Source organism: Marmota monax, unplaced genomic scaffold (genome assembly GCF_021218885.2).
Source record: "Marmota monax isolate L192 unplaced genomic scaffold, Marmota_monax_Labrador192_F-V1.1 WCK01_AAM20220418_F8-fsc00014, whole genome shotgun sequence".
NCBI lineage: Eukaryota > Metazoa > Chordata > Mammalia > Rodentia > Sciuridae > Marmota > Marmota monax.
The window spans coordinates 30,776,151-30,792,869 of NW_026695222.1; the positions used below are offsets into that span (position 1 = coordinate 30,776,151).

Below are 16,719 nucleotides of genomic sequence, written 5' to 3' on the forward strand. Positions count from 1 at the left end.
CACTACCACTGTGTGATCTTTGTCAAGTGACTTAACCTCTCTGTGCCTCAGTTTCCTCATCTATAAAATGGAGCCAATGACACTGCTTCCCTTGTAGGGTTGTTGTGAGATTTACAAGCACCAAAAACGATGTCTCGTTCATGGTCGATGCTCCATAAATGTTAACAACAATTCCTATTATATTTAAGAGGCAAAAACAATAACCCATGTTGAATAGGAACAGGACTGAATAGCAAGAATTCTTTGAATAGATGCAATACTTTATACCTCTCAAGGTACTTTTTAACTTACCGAGCTGCATAATGACAGAGACTGGGTTCGGAGCTGTAGCTTGTGAAGCCTCAATTTTCTCATTTACAGAAAAGGAGTAATGATAGTGTCGACTTCATAGAGTTGTTGCCAGCGTTGTGTGAAATCATGCACATAAAACACTTAGCTCAGTGCTTCCCAGGCGTAAGCACACACTAAGCCTTAGGACTGTCTGGCACTTGCACACAGTAAGACAACCTTTGCCCAAAGCCACGGGCAAATTAGAAGCACACTATGGGCCTCAGCTTTCCGGGACCGAGAGCCGAAGCACCTTCAGCACAGATTCAGTGGGTCTGGGCCGAGCGCTTGATGGGGAGTAAGTCTTTCCATCCCCTGGCAGCTGTGTGCCCCAGCTGCTGCAACTGTCCCCTCCTGGAAGCGGGGAGTGGGGCACAGAGAGGGCAGCAACTGCCCTAGTGTTGCCCAGGAAGGAAGGGGGTGGAGCCTTAATTGTCACCCAGGCCCTTGGCCACATGCTCTGCTGTCTCTGATCCTCTGATGGCATGACCCTGATTTCTAAATGCGGCTCGACAGAGGTGGGGTCGGACCTTGGCTCTGGTCCTTTCCCCAATCCCACGTTGTTCCTTGACATGTTCCGAGGCTGTGGAGGGCGGGCACGTCCTTATTAAGGATGGGGAAACTGAGGCAGACCTGATTTGTGAGTCGGGGCGGGGGCCTGGCCCCGCTTGGCCTCGGGGAAATGAAAGCACAGTGTTTGTGTTTCCCTTAGAGGAAGGGAGTCCCCAGCCAGCGAGGAGCCTCCAGACCCAGCTGCATTTTCTGTCCTCACAGAATGGAGCCAGAGCCCCTCTGGGCACCTCCCTCTTGGTCCTCCCAGGCTCCCCAGAGGCCCCTCCTCCAGGAAGCCCCCCAGCCCACAGCAGCCCTCCCCTCAGAGCTCCAGGGAGAGCCACCGGAGTGGGGACGCTCCTCCAGGCGGCTCCCAGAGCTCTGTCTTCCTGGGGCAGCAAGGCCCTGGGGGGGGGGGGCTGTCCTATAGCTGTGTCTCTGGGTCCCGGGTGACATTCAACCACCCTAGAGGTGACAGCCTGAGCTCTGAGTCGGGGCTCCAAAGCCTGCCTCTGCGCCTGGCTAGCTGCACCACTGGCACCAGGAACTTCACTGTCTGGCGCCTCAGTCACCCCATGTGTCCCGGAGCAGGGAGTCTGTCCTCAAGGGCTGTGTTCTGGGGCAAGTGAGCTGAGAAGCAGCCAAGATGATCTCACACGGCTTTAAATGCTGGGGTCTAAAATAGGAGAAAGGACCCCCAATGGCTTGGGGGTGTGTGTGTGGTGTGTGTGTGTGTGTCTGTTGCTGGAGGGTGGTATCGGTCACCTGTGGCTGCTGTAACAAGTCATCACCATCTAGGCAGCTTGAAACTACATTCTCCACAGTTCCTGAGTCAGGAGTCTGAGGTGAAGGCGTTGGCACGGCCTGTTTCTCTGGAGCCTCGGGGGAGACGCTCCTTTGCTTCTCGAGGCTCGGGAATGTGCGGCCTTCAGAGGCTCCTACTGCGTCCCTGCAGCCTCCACCCGTCTTCCTGTGGCCTCTTGTGTGTGTTTTCTGTTCAGTTTTCTCCTGGTGATGACACGAGCATGGGGTTAGACCCCTTAGTGCTAGTGTGACCTCATCTTAACTTGGTCACATCTGCAAAGACCTTATTTCTTTTCTTTCCTTTACTTTTTACTTGTAGATGCATACCATGTCTTTATTTTATCTTTTTTTAATGTGGTGCTGAGGATCCAACCCAGTGCCTCAGGCATGCGAGGTGAGCGCCCTACCACTGGGCCCCAGCCCCAGCCCCAAACCTTATTTCTTAATAAAGTCCTATTCACAGGTATCTGGGGTTAGGATTTGGGGGAAATATATATATATCTCCACACTATTTCTATATGATTTTGGGGTGTGAGGAGGGGAGAACAACTTCACCCACACAGTAGGGTTGCCATCAGCCTCGGTCCTCCCTCTCTAAGGAGATGTCTTTTTGGTTGATTCCCTGTGGAAGGAACCTGCCTGGAGATGGGGGAGTGCTCACAGGTGCGCAGAGGAGAGGCGTGTCCCTGGGTGTGCAAGGAGCCCAGTGTGGCTGGAACGGAAAGGGCAGGGGCAAGGTGGGTACTAGGTCAGGAGATGGGCCAGGGCAGGATCCTGCAGGACCTGGCGGAGAGTCGGAAGTTGGTTCTCAGGCCCTGGGAGCCCTGGGGGAGTCTGCAGCAGAGCGTGTGGTCTCCTCAGTGTTTCCTGAAGGTCACGCTGACAGTGAAGTGCAGAACAGCCTGGAGCCAGGTGGCAGTGGACACTGGGGACGCAGGTGAGAGGCTATGTGGTGGCTGGAGCAGGGACGAGGAGGCGGGAACCAGGGAGGGGCAGAAGTGTGCCTCCGGCCCTGGTCCGGAGCTGGCTCCTTGGGTCTCACATGGTGCTCCCTTGAGTGCTGGGGCCGCTCGGGATGCCCGGTCCTGGGCATCTGCAGGAGGAGCCGTCGCTCTGTGAACGCCCGGCCACCTCGGAGGGCATTCCTCGCAGCCCCGCCCAGGTTTCCCGTGTCACTTCTCCCCCACCCTCTGCTCTCTCTGGGAGCTGTTCACTGTTTCATCTTGGTCCAAAAATGTCCCTTGGCAAATCCACCCTCAGCTAATAACCAGGAAGAGCGTGACTCAGAAGTGAGTGTCAGACTCCTGTGGGACTGAACCAGCCCCGCGGTGGCAAACGAGACTTTCTGCGTGATGTCACCACCTGCTCTGTGCCTTTGTGTCCTTACCTGAAACACGGGGACTGGTTATCCTTACACAGGGTGGGGGTGCTTGGAGGGTTCCTGGACCCTCCCGTGGGGCCCTTGGAGGTGGCCTGCTGGCCGGCCCGTGGGCGGCCACGTGTACTATTATTTTATTGTGTTAAACTCCAGTTATGACTTTCCTTGGACCAAACAAACTGTCAGAGCCCTTTCTGCAGAGGATAGAACCATTTGCTACCGCGGCTCAGGGCTCTGGATGACAGGCCTCCAGCCCTAGGCCAGGGCCCAGAGACGCGGGCGCTGAGCCTGGCTGCTTGGTATGGAGACAGCGGAGGGGTCAGGTGGGGCCTTTGCACCTGGAAGTCAGACAGAGATTCTGTCGTGAAGTGGAGGGAGACAGGACAGTGTGATGTCCCTCACGTGCTGAACCGTCCAGGCGAGGCCTCTGCTTTTCTTGGAGGGGGGGACACCACGTTCCAGGGCTGAGGTCTCCAGTCAGCTCTGGGTCCTCGGTGCGTCCTGGCTTGAAAGACGATGAAGTGGACGCTTGTGCTCAAGTCCACCAAGAACGTGGTGGGAGCCAGAGAGAGTGGAGGAGGACCCTGGGGCATGGCCAGCAAGGAAGACAGCCTGGGGGACAGGGTGGGGGTGACAGTGGTTTGAGGGTGCGGGTAGATGGTGAGGTGGACCATGACTATCCAGCACCCTGTCTGTTGACCTCCCCTCCACATGGCTGACCCCGAAGAAGCCACAGCCTTGCTGTGGGCGCTGGTGGTGCTCCCTGGTTCAGCAGGGGTGACACTGAAGGGCGAAGGGAAGGCACATCTGTTGGCCGGTTCCACGGGGCGGTGGGCAAGTGCCAGGGGCAAGTAGGTGCCCATGGAGCAGGACTAGGTCGCTCAGGTAGCAGCGGTGACGCGCTCGAGGTGGGGTGGCTCGTCATTCTAAGGGGCCGCCCCCACAGCTCCAGCGGGCAGCTCCCGAGGGATTATGGGCCTGATGTGGCCAGAGCTCCTTTTTAAATTTTTTTAAAGGAGAAAGCAGATGTCTGGATTTGCACATGAACTTTCCAAAGTTAACAATATTAGTTCAGATTTTTAAGAAAGGACAGGGCCCCTGAGCACTGTCCCCTCTTGGAAATTGTTTTCTCACAGCAGAAAAGTCCCGTTCAGGCTTTAGAAGATGCTGACGGGGACGGTGAGGTGGGAGTCAGGTGTCACGCCCCCCTTAGAAGGAGCTCCTTCCTAAAATGACTGGGCCCGAGTACGGGGGGCGCGGGGGGCGAGGCATTCAAGGGAGAGAAATAGAAGGGACCACAGGAGACCCAGCAACCGAGACGAAGCATATTTCAAGGTAATGTTTTAAAAATAAAAATGAATGCCAGAAACCCACGACCCACTGAAAGAGCCCGGTCCTCTGGGATCAAGGCAGGAGGGGCGCCGCTCCCTTCCCCTTGGCCTTGGGCTCCAAACGGCTCCACACCATGTTGTCACTGAGCCTGTCTTCACGACAGGCTGATGGTTCTCAGGGGGAGACTGGGTGGGTCACCGTCTTCATGGAAATCCCAAGAGTTTGTTCAGCATGGATTTGGGGTCCGTGTGCTCATTTTACTTTTTAAAAACACTGGGTAAGGGCTGAGGCTGGGGCTCAGTGGCAGAGCGCTTGCCTCGCATGTGTGAGGCACTGGGTTCCATCCTCAGCACCACGTATAAATAAGTGAATAAAATAAAGGTCCATACATTTAAAATATATAAAAACACCCCACTGGGTAAGAATACAGCTTGTGCCAATACTGAGCTTCTGTCGCCTCTTGAGTTTTGCCTCATTGTCTAGAGCCAGCCCATGGATGCCAAGGGCGTCTGTCGCTGAATCATCCTGTTAAGGCCTGCAGTGGTAATGAGCCCAGGGTTCGCTTAAGTTGGGGAGAGATGGCTTCTGGAGCCTGGTGGACTTAACTTCCATCACCTGCCTTTTAAAACCAGTCCGTGTGCTGGTTCATCATAGGGGGTTGTCAGGATGAGGGGTTCGTGATGAGAATTTTCCTTTCTTTCTTGTTGTTTTTGTAGTACAGGGGATTGAACCCAGGGTGCTGTACCACGGAACTACATCTCTAGCCCTTTTTATTTTAAGAGAGAATCTTGCTGAGTTGCCAAGGCTGGCCTCAAACTCGCAGTTCTCCTGTCTCGGCCTCCTGAGTCACTGGGATGGCAGGTGTGCCCCTCGGTGGTACCCAGCTGACGGTGGTCTTTTTTATTTTCCTTTGGGAAAAAAAAATGTGTAGGCAGAATTTCCCTGAAGTCATTGATTCAGAGGAAATGTTGTTTATATAAAAATGGTTGCAGGTATTATAACCACACTAGAGGCAGGGACGGAAATATACAAAGCATTGCTGATTTTCACACCTTTATCCAGTGCCATGTCACCAAGCCACACAGGGACCCAGGTTCTCCTTGTGATGCATTCCATGTGTTGATGGTTGTCTCAGGGGGAGGCTGTGTGGGTCACTGCTCTTCCATTCATTCTTCGGCTGCTTTTTGGTGAGCACCTACTGTGTCCTGGGTAGATTTGAGGTCTGGGGAGACAGCCAGGGTTGCCAGATAAAGACACAGGATGCCCAGTTAAAATTCAGTCTCAGGTCAGCAGTGAATACATTTTAGGCTTAAGCCAGTCCCATACGACATCCAGGACATTTGCTCGAGAAAGCATTCATTGTCTAAAATTTAAATTTAACTGAGTATCCTATATTTTTATCTGCTAAATCTGGCCACCCTTGATATGCCAGTGAGAAAATCAGATAAATCCCCCTGCCCTTGGGGGGTACTAATATTGGAGTTCAAGGAACAGCAGACGAAGGTAAATACACATAGAAGATGTGGTAGAGAGAAGGACCCTGGGGCCAGCACACAGGGTGAAGGGCCAGGACATGCCAGGGATGCCATCGCTAATGGGAGTGGCAGGGGAGGTCTCCCTGAGGAGGGGACATTTGAGCTGAGATTCGAGGCCAGGCAGTGTCAGAGGGGACAGTAGGGGTGAAGGCCCTGTTGGCACTTTCAAGAGCAGGTGGATGGTCACGGGCAGAGGGAGTAAGAGGAGGAGAAAATGGCAGGAAGTGAGGCCCACGTGGGGCAGCTGATGCAGGGCCTGAGAGCAAGGCCTGTGCGTTTTATTCCCAACGTCACCAGATGAGCTGGGGGTGTAGCTGGTGGAGCAGTGCTACCCTGGGTTCAATACCCAGAACTGCAAAATATGTAAAATAAAAATAATGGGAAGCCACGGGAAGGTTTATGGGCTATGAATTTTAATTTTATTTATTTTTATTTGGAATTGAACCCAGGGATGCTTTACCTGAGCCACATCCCTAGACCTTTTTAAATTTTTTATTTGGAGACAGGCTCTGGCTAAGTTGCTTAAGGCCTTGCTGGTCTCCTGAAGCCTTGCTGGCTTTGAACTTATGATCCTCCTTCCTGGGCTGTGAGCTTTAAAGGGGCCTCCTGGAGGCTGATGTTTGTGCAGAGGTGGAAGCAGCGTGTCCAGGGCGAGGCTTGTGCATTTGTCCTGCTGAGAGACGGCAGGGCTTGGATTACTGGGAAGATAGAGGGGACAGGGTGGGGGGGTGAGGAAGGGTCGTGGCCATGTTACATTTCGAAGGTGGAGCTACCTGCACTGCTGAGGTTTGCGGGTGGGGGTGAGAGAGCAGAGGGCTCCCGGAGCACGCCTCCATTTCTGTTGGGAGAACCGAATCCTGAAAGGACAACACATGCGTTGGGGGAAAGGACAACAGGGCCTGGTTCGGGACATGCTTACTGTGAGATGTTCTTGGACAGCCAAGGAGAGGCATTGAACTGGCATTTGGGCATGTGAACCCAATTTCCTGGGAGAAGACCAGGTTGTAGATAAAATGAGCTTTATGCCCACAGGTGGACAGGAGGCCCAAGCTGTGGGCAATGAGTCCCTCCAGACTGCAGTCTTATTTCAGACCCTCCAATGCTTCAGCTTGCCTCCCACCTCAGGACCTTTGCACATACTATACCAGCTGTCTGTTAGTTCTCCCCCTCACAATTCCCTGGCTTTTACTCAATCTTCTGAGTCCCAGCTTAAAAATCCCCTCCCTCGTGAATGAAGCCTTCCCTGAATTCCCTGCTACGTCAGGGTCTCTGGTCCAAGCTCTGCCTCACTTCCTCTTTCCCTCCATGCTGTCATCTGAGTTTGTAATTATGCTTTGGGTAGAGGCTGGTTGAATGGAGCTGGATTTCTGGGCAGTGGTGACATTTCAGTCTCAGTGGCTCCCCTGTCTTCCCACTGCTGTGTTGGAGGCTGGGAAGGCTCCTAGGCCAGGGCTTTTGCTAGGAGGCCAGTCACACCACTATGGCCCGTCCCACCTAACCTGGTGGCCTCTGTGTAGAGGGGTCATGAATTCTCCTCCTAAGAGCGCAGTTATTTATTTTGGAATTGAAAAGATGCCTCCCCCAGCCCTACCCTTCTTGGTGGCCTTAGGGAAGAAGCCCTCTCACTCCCACAGAAACCCTGCCATGGGTCAGAGCCTGCTCTGGGCCTGTTTGCTTGAAGACTAGAAGCTTCCAGGAGATACCCACTGTTCCAAGGGACAATCGGGGCTTAGATTATTGGGGTGGGTAGTTGGACTACTATTCAGAATGTCCTGAATAATCAACCCTTCCTAAGGCTGAAGTGCACTTAGGAAGTGCACTGTGGCACTTGACCATTTTTGTTTTTGTTGTACTGGGGACTTAAACCCAAGGCCTCACGTGTGCCAAATTAGCTCTCTTACCACAGAGCCACATGCCCAGCCCTGTGCTTGAGCAGCTGTAAAGTGATGTTCCCTTTATTATTTTATCTTACAACTGGGTGTCTCAAGGGGAGATCGGGGTGGTAAGAGTCAGGTTCTTGTCCTAGCAATTGGGTGGCCAGGGGACGAGGCAAGGAGGAGACCCTTAAAGAGAAGCCTAAGGCTCATCCACACAAGGATGCAAACATTCACCCAGCCACCCACCCACGCATCCACCCTGCAGGAACTAGGAATGACACCACCATGGCCCCTGGCTTGGTGGGTCTCATAGGCCAGTGGAGAAAAAATTCCACTTCTTTGCCGGGTGGTACAACTGTGTCGATAGTTCTACCAAGATTATGTTACACCCCAGGACTGGGCTGTAGCTCAGTGGTGGAGCACTTGCCTAGCATGCATGAGGCCCTGGGTTCCGTCCCTAGCATGCAACAGACAAAGAAAAAGGAGTTTCCCAGAGGAGCCCACTGGGGAGCTATTCTCAGGAGAGAGGGACGACCTAGGCAGGCAGAATCAACAGGTGTCCACCAGCTTAGAAGCAGCTCATCGTTACAGGGTGGAGGGAGGGATGGGAGGTGGGCGTGGACTGGTACTACCAGTGTTTCTCCTTTTCCATGGTGGAACAGGAGGCTGGTTCCTCTATTTATTTCTTACCCAATTCTAGGGTCTGGACCTTGGATCCCTGCCATTAAGACCCACAATACATTTCCTACCACATACTTGGCTTTCAGTTTCCTGTCTAGAGTCACCCCCTCCTCCATCGAAATTTCTTAGTCAGCCTCTCAGATTTTTGTAGAATGCACATACTACATGGGTCCTTAGGGCTAGGAAACAAAGAGAGGGATTCTCCCACCTCCCCCCATTTTTAAAATTGGTGCATTATAGTTGTACATACCAACAGGATTTGCTGCTACATATTCATACGTGCATACAATCTAACAATATAATTTGACCAATATCTCTCCCCAGCACTTCCTTCCTCTGGGCCCCGCCCCCTGATCCCTTTCCTCTACTGATCTCCCTTTGATTTTCATAAGAACCCCAGCCCCCCACCACCAGAAAGAGATTTCTTTAGGCGTTGACAACCAGAAAGTGCTTCTCAAGGCCCTGAAACAGGTCTGGGGCCAGGCCCAGGCCCTTGCAATGGAGCTGGAGTCTAAACTAGTGGCTGTCACTCTGGCCCCACATTGGAAACATCTGCTGAGCTTTTGCAAAATACAGACACCTGACACCTAGGTCCCATGCCCAAACTTGGTGATTACATTGGTATCTGGTGTGGCTCAGGTATTTGAACTTTCTTCCCCCCTTTTATTAGTGCATTATGATTTTACATAAAAGTTAGATTCATTTTGACAAAAATCACACAGGTGTAGAATTTGATTTATTCGAACTTTTTTTTTGGGGGGGGGAGGGGAGGGTACCAGGGATTGAACCCAGGGGCACTCAACCACTGAGCCACATCCCCAGCCCCATTTTGTATTTTATTTAGAGATGGGGTCTCACTGAGTTGCTTAGCGCCCCCCTTTTGCTGAGGCTGGCTTTGAACTGGTGATCCTCCTGTCTTAGCCTACTGAGCTGCTGGGATCACAGGTGTGCCGCCACAGCCACCGCCACCGCGCCCGGCAGCTAGTTGAACATGCTGACAGCACCCCTGGTGATTGCAATGTGTAGCCTGATGAAAACCCCTGGTCTAAGTGCAGTCGAGAACACCGTTCACAGCTGTGCTTCTCTGGGTCCAGGTGATAAGCACAAGGCAGGTGGGGACAGTGTCTTGCTGAGGGCTGCATCCCCAGGATCTGCAACTGTGCTAGGTACCTGGCAGGTACTTAGTAAATACTCGTGGGAGGACTGAGGATGGACAGCTTTGTGTGGATCCCCTTTGTGGCTAAGGTGGCTAGCCCTCAGAGCATACATCCTGCTTCTTACCAGCTAAGGGTATAGTCACTGCAATCAAGCCACCATTCCCTGGGGAGCTGAGGACCTTCCCTGCCTAACCTTGTGGTCCTCAACTCTGGTGGCACTTCAGATTCACCTGAAGTCTAAATGTCTTTGGACATTCTGGTTCTGTGGGTTTGGATTACAGCTCAGGCACAGGTATGTAAGAGTGTCCCAGGTGATCCTGACGCGCGGCTGAGGACACTGCTCCAGTCTTTTCTACTTCCCTGTTCCCCAACTTCAGAAAAAAGTCAAGAGACTCCTAGAAGTGATTGGAGGGTGACACCGGATTCTCAAGTAGTGCTGGCCAGTCATGTCTGTTCATAACACTCGCCTTGGGTGCTTGGTTGAAAATGCTGCTCCTAGGCTGGGGCTGGGGCTCAGAGGTAGAGCACTTGTCTAGCATGCACGAGGCCCTGGATTCAATCCCCAGCACAATAAGATCAAAATAAATATCCCCCAAACCAAAAAGTACGCGTTCCTGAGCCTGTAATCCAAATTTATGGACCCAGAAACTCAGGGAGGGACCTGGGACTTCATGTGGTAAACAAGCATCCAGGTGTCCTGGTTCCCTGCCAGCCACAGCCTGCAAGGGCACACACTCCCTGCTCTGGCGCCCACGCACCAGACCACTTCCAGCTCTGGCTCTACTCCTGCCTCTCACTGTCTTCATCAGTCAGTCTCCTTCAATGTCACTTCCCTACTGAGCCCTTCCTGTCACCAAGGGACTGAATGAAGCCGCCCCAGCCTACAGTCTTTATCCTATTAGCCTGGCACCCAAAGGGGAGGGGGTGACAACCTCTGTCTCCTTATCTCCTTCAGCCTGGCCCACTCCCAGAACCCAGTGCAACAGTGGCTGGTCCATGCTGGGGCCCAGCACCTGGCACTGGTAGGTGGCCAGAAGTAGGGACTGCAAAGTGGTATGAGCTTCAGAGCATCTGAGCCTTTCCCAGCCCCTGGGACATGCAGTCAGGGGTAGGCAATCATGCAAGCTATGGGCACACAGGAGCACCTGGGGACAAGAGTGTACAACAGAGGGGAGTGGGTGCCCACCTCCAAAGACAGAAAGCAAAAAGTCAGGGGCAGGCATCAGCGCAAAAGCGCAAGTGGCAGCAGGTTTCTTCCCTAGACCGTGGGTTGGGCAGGGCGCGGCGCGCTCACCCAGGGAAGGTGGGAGGCAGCGACCGCCCCAGCTGCCGGCGGTGGCCCCGGCTGGTGGCCAAGCGCGGTGCCCCGAGTGAGGCCAGCGGGCGGCCTCCTTCCTCCGGGCTCCGCAGCCGGGCCGCCCCTCCCCCCCTCGGCCCCGCGTGGCGGCCCCGCCCCCGCCGGCCGGCCGCGCTGTCCCCGCCTCCCCGCCCCCTCCGCGGGCGGCAACAGGTGCCTCCCGGAGCAGGAAGCTCGCGCCGCCGCCGCTCAGCTCCCCGGCGCGTCCAGGACCCGCTGCGCCACGCGCGCCATCCCCGGACCCGGCGTGCTTGCCGCGAGGAGCTGGACCCCGCCGTAGGACCTCCTCGCCCCCGCGTCCTGCGGCCGTCGCCACCCGCGGCCAGGGCCCCGGAGCCAGCGCGACTGCCTTCGCCCCAGCCCCGAGACCCTCCGCCTTCCCGAGCGAGCGCCATGGACGCCCCGGGGCCACAGCCCGACCCCGACGGCGGGGACGCCCCAGGCCACGAGCCCGGGGGCAGTCCCCAGGACGAGTTCGACTTCTCCATCCTCTTCGACTATGACTATCTGAATCCCATCCCAGGTCGGTGGAGGCTCCCCCGCCGCCCCGAGCCCGGGCGGGGGCGTGAGCCTGGGGAGGGGACACGGCCTCTCTGCTCCACGCGCCTCACTTCCTCGGAGGCCTGGAGCAGGGGGTGCCCCTACCCAGGTGAGAGGGAGGGGAGGCGGCGACAGTGGCTGCGCCACCCTTAGGGGGCGGTAGGCTCACTCGTGCCCCGTAGGGGCGACGGTTTCCAATTACTTGTGACGTCGACCCGAGGGTCGCTGCTCGAAAAGCAAAAGATGGCAGATCCCCAGGCTGAGGGACTCTGTTGGCCTAGTGCCCGGCAGTGGGTCCTACTGGAAGTGATTTAGCTGCCTCTGGAGGGAGGAGGTGAGGGAGCGAGGACTGGAGTTAGGGGGGAGGGTGGGGAAGGAGCTCCCGAGCAGCCGAGGGATCCCTGGGCTTCTGTGAGACTGTGCCCCACCACCTCCCCGACCAGCGTGGTGTTGGGGACTTTGTGTTGAAACTAAGGAAGAGGCTGTGTGTCTGCGCTGGAGGGTGGTTGACTTCGGTGGTGTGAGGCGGCCCATTTCCTCTCTGGGCTCTGCTGCTGCGTTTGCCAATCGCCCCCAAGAGGTCCATTCTGAGCTTTGTGAGGTGGTCTTCCCCACCAAGTCAGAATGGATGGGGGCCTGGGGGGCAGCAGGAGTGTGGATTCAGGAAGACAGTCTATATTTCTGCCCAAACCCCTGCAGTCTGTACCTGCAAGTGCCCTGAGTCTTTGGGGGCTGGGGACTGGGAATTTCCCCAGGCTGGGCTGCAGGCTCTTGTCTTGGTGTCTTTTTACCATGTCACAGGAGCCTTCATCAGAAGGAGGAGAAAGAAAAGGTGTCACCCTTGGCCTCTCACTATTTTTCTGGTTAGCAGGTTGTCTTGGAAGAAACACATACACACACACACACACCAAAAAAAAAAAAAAAAAAAACCAAACCCAAAACCCCAAGTAAGGCTTCCTGATTTCAATGCTTGTTACCAGCCCCAGGGCGCAGGGCAAGTAACTTCCAGATGTGCTGAGGGCCTGGCCCATAGAAGGGGCTTGCGTTTCCCTGCTGGGGAAATAAGCCCCTGCATGTGTGTGTGTTTTTTTTTTTTTTTGCGGGGGGGGGGGGGGGTCGTTTAGTGGCTCCCTGGTTCCCAGAGCCTCTGTCAGGCAGCTGGATAGAGAAGTTTTTACTTGCCACCTGTGTCCTTCCAGGCCACCTCTGAGGAGGGTCTGGGCTCTGACTGTGGGTATCACTCTCCCTTGGATCCCCGGAGATGGCAATTAGTAACAATTTTGTGCTTTGACTGGAGATGGAAACAATCAGCCAGCAGAGGAGACCCAGGTTCTGCAGCTGCAATCTGGAGCACATCCTCTGCTTTGAAAAGATACAATTAAGAATCTGCGAAGGATCCATGTTAACAGTTAACATCAGTGGTCTTTCTGTTCATTAAGATTAAAGCCATGTTTTGCAGGGAGTTAATGCTTATACCCCTCTGGGATGCACAATCAGCTAGCTTTTTTTTTTTTTTTTTTTGAGGGGTGGGGTTAGGGAGAGGGGGAGGATTTCCGGGGAAATAGTTTCCAAGCCAAATCTGGTGGGAGGTACTTTTTATAGTTTTTCTTGGCAAGTGGTGTTTGGTGGCCACCAGATGGGTATCTTAATGACCACAATGAAAGCCCTGGAATCTTTTTTTTTTTCCTAAAATAATAAACTTTATTTTTTGGAACAGTTTCAGATTTACAGAAATGTTGTGAAGCTACCACAGAACCCCCACCTGCCCAGGACCGGGATTCCTCATATTGTTAACATCTCACATTAATATGGTACATTTGTTATAATTCATGAACCCATATCGATACATTATTATTGAAGTCTATACTTTTTTAGATTCAGATGTTCTCTTTTTTTTAAGACCTTGTCAGTTCTGAGGAGTACTGGTTAGGTATATTGTAGACTATCCCTTAATTTTTTAAAAAACTATTTTTTCTCTTGATTAGAATAAGGCTGTGTGATATCTAGGAAGAAGGCCACTAAGGTTAAGTGCTTTCTCACCACACACATGACTGTCGATAGTTTGTCACCGTTGATGTTGACTTGATCACCTGGCAGAGGGTACATTGGTCGGGTTTCTGCTCTTCAGTGACTCCTTTGCGAAGGGTGCTCTTTGGAAGGCAGTTCTGTGTGGAGCCTGCACAGTCGAAGTTCAGTTTTGCTCTGCGTCTGTTAAATGATGCCTCTTTGCTGCAAGGAGCTAGGACAGCAGAGTCAGCCCCCAGGAACAGAAGGGACATTGTGAGCTTTGAGAGGCCAAGATGAGTCGTCCCAGACGTGGGTGGGGCTCTGGCTGTCACTTTTCTGAGCTTCTGCATGACGGACCTCTCTGAGAGCCAAAGCCCAACCTTGTCAGCTTGGTCCCGGATGGGAGCGACCTGGTGATGCGCTACCTCCTAACCTGGAGTGTTGGCCCTGATGCTGGGCTGAGCCTGGGAGGAGAAGGACCACCGAGGGGGCCAGGCACCACCATCAAGAACTCAGGGAAGTTTTAGGAGGTCAGATCCCATTTTATGGAACTAGTGTGTGGTGGACCTGGATCAGCCCAGTTAATATCCCTGGGACCCTAGCAGGCAGACACTGCTTCCGTCCTCCTTTTACAGAGGAGGGTGAGAAGGCACAGAGAGGTAAAGTGATCTTCTCAAGAAAGCACAGCTGGTAAACGGCAGAGCTCAGGTCTGAGCATGCTCCAGAGCTTGGTCTCAGAACTCTAGGAGGCTCCTCACTGCTCCATTGATAAGAGGTACATGCATGGCCATTGGCCAGGACCCTGGGATCATGGCAAGGGTGGACATGTGAACACGAGCAGGGTGTTCTTGATCATTTGACAGCTCTGGATCTCTGTTTGCTTATGTGTAAAGTGGCTGAAATAATGGTCCTTACCTTAAAGGATCATGGCCCACCTGGAGTGGGTTAATTCATTTAAATCAGCACAAGGTGTGATTCATCACCAGCATTTTGTTAAACTCTTGCTGTTATTAATAGAGGTGCTTAATTAATGAGAGCCATTACTCAGTTACTCACCCAACCAACTGTTAAGCACGGATCATGCTAGGTCCTGGGAATACCGTGGACAGTAAGACCTCATGCCTTAAAATGTGCCTGTTTTTTTCCTGTGTCTGATTGCATTATCAGGTGCCTCCAGGAGGAGGTTGTCCGTCAGCGTTGGTTTAGCATTGAGGTGCACACATTATGTTAAGGAGGTAACCATCCATTCTTATTTCCTTGGGAGTTTTGTTAGGAATGGGAGTTGAATCACATCAAAGGCTGTTTAGCATCTGTGGGAAATAGGATTTTATTCTTCTGAGACCTGTTACCGTATTGGCTTATATTAATCAATTGCCTAATATTGAAACATTCTTGACATAAACTCCCTTGGTGACCTTGTATTGTTTTTTTGGAGAGTGGTGACATCTGTTGGTAATAGTTAAGTGTTCTTTCTTCCAGCAATATTCACCTGTAGTGCCTTTTTTCCTGTGCAGTCAAGCTTTAGGTTTTGTTCCTTCTCTATGCTCAGGAGCAACTTGTGTATCCCGAGCAGAACAGTCTTTAACACTGTGCCAGAGTCCTCTCTGCAAACCTCTGGTCGTGGTGCTTTCTTGGGGGCTTGTTTCTGCGTGACTTTCTCTGTTGAGTCTGTGAGGATTGGACTGTTTACACTTTCCATTTCTATTGGAGTCAGTTTTGGTAAACTATTTTTCTAAGAAATGATCCATTTCATCTATCTAGGTTTTCAAACTTGACTAGAGATGTCAAGTTCATGCACATCTTTTTACTAGTGGAAGGGGCAGCCAAGCATATTGTGTGTGTGTGTGTGTGTGTGTGTATACGTGTGCATGTGTGTGCTATGACATCCTGACTTCTGCAGGCCCCAGGGGGACGTGTTGTTGTCAAACACTTGAGGATTTGGATTTCTTGTGCATGCTTGGAATTTGGTGGACTCTCACTTCTCCCAACTCATAATACTTTGAGGGAGACAGATGGGTACTGGGAATCCTGATCACCTCCAGAACTGTGGGATCCCCGTGTGCTGCCTGGCGATGGATGTGGTAGGGTGCTCATCTCTGGTTTGCCCTAATAGGTCTGCTGCATCCCTCCTTCCAGTCCTGGGAAGTTAGGCCTCTGGCGCCAGCTTTGCCGTTCCCCGAGACGGCAGACTCTTCCCGACCACTGCTTATTGTTTTGTAGAGTCTCTTCCTCGGATCCTTCAGCTCTGGGGGTGGCAGCCCTTTGACAAAGCTGCCGGTGCCACTCAGGCACACACGTGTGAGTGTGCACACAGCATGCACGAGCCCGCGGGGGCGCCTCTGCATCCTCCCAGAGTGCTGCCCCCCACGTGTGCCTAGCACCCCATCTCGGGGGCAGTTGCAGACCCTCTGGCCCGCCCCCTAGTGTCGACAGCACTTCGCCTGAGGAACACCTGCTCTCGGCCCTGTCACAGGGGACAATTAAAACCTCATTCTTTCAGCAAACATAGCGAATGCTGGTTTCGTGCCAGGCCCCGTGGGTGTAGAGACAAATGAGATGTGGTCCCTGCCCTTGCCTGGCCCCCTGGCCAACGTGGGACCCAGCCTGGTAAACAAATAGGGACAAATGAGGTGCTGTGATACAGTTACTGGTTTTTTTGGTGCTTGCTAAAAATAGGGCTGCACACCAAGCAGGCAGGTTCTCTGAACACACGTGACGCACACGGTGCTGTCAGTGTGGCGTTCGGGACAGGCCTTAGTGAGCCTGTCTCCAGGTGCAGCTGGGAGATGGGGCGAGGCTGGACTTGAGCGGAGGCCTTGTCAGGGAGCAGAGGACCTGGGGATAGAGCTGCTGCCATCCTCTGCTCTGTTCAACACATGTCACTCGAGCTCCCAAATTAAAGGCCCTCTGTCCCTTAGGGGCCTTGGCTTTGGATTGGGAGCAGAGGCTGTGAAAACCTTAAGGCCTTACCTCAGTTCCCAAGGCTCTGTAGCCCTGGAAGGTGGCAGGTGAAGTAGATGTGAGCGATGCAGGGCCACCTGTTAGTGGCCGTCGCTCCTGGCTATGCAGTGGAACCTCCTGGGCTCCACCCGGAACTGGGAACTTGGCCGAGAGCCAGGCATTGGTGAGTGGCAGGGGAGGCGCTGGGCCTGAGCACCTGGGGTTCCTGAGT

General features: G+C 53.4%; 1 protein-coding gene across 3 annotated transcripts in view; it reads left to right on the forward strand.

Moving 5' to 3' along the window:
• The first annotated feature begins 11,178 nt into the window (after nt 1-11,178).
• The window catches only part of Nfatc2 (nuclear factor of activated T cells 2), a 115,827-nt gene continuing 110,286 nt past the window's right edge, over nt 11,179-16,719 (forward strand). For 2 of the 3 annotated variants that reach the window (XM_046433359.2, XM_046433358.2), the window contains exon 1: nt 11,179-11,523. In XM_046433359.2, the coding sequence (XP_046289315.1) occupies nt 11,394-11,523 (130 nt within the window). In that variant the 5' untranslated portion in view covers nt 11,179-11,393. The remainder of the gene's footprint in view (nt 11,524-16,719) is intronic. The other variant, XM_046433360.2, reaches the window with a different exon arrangement.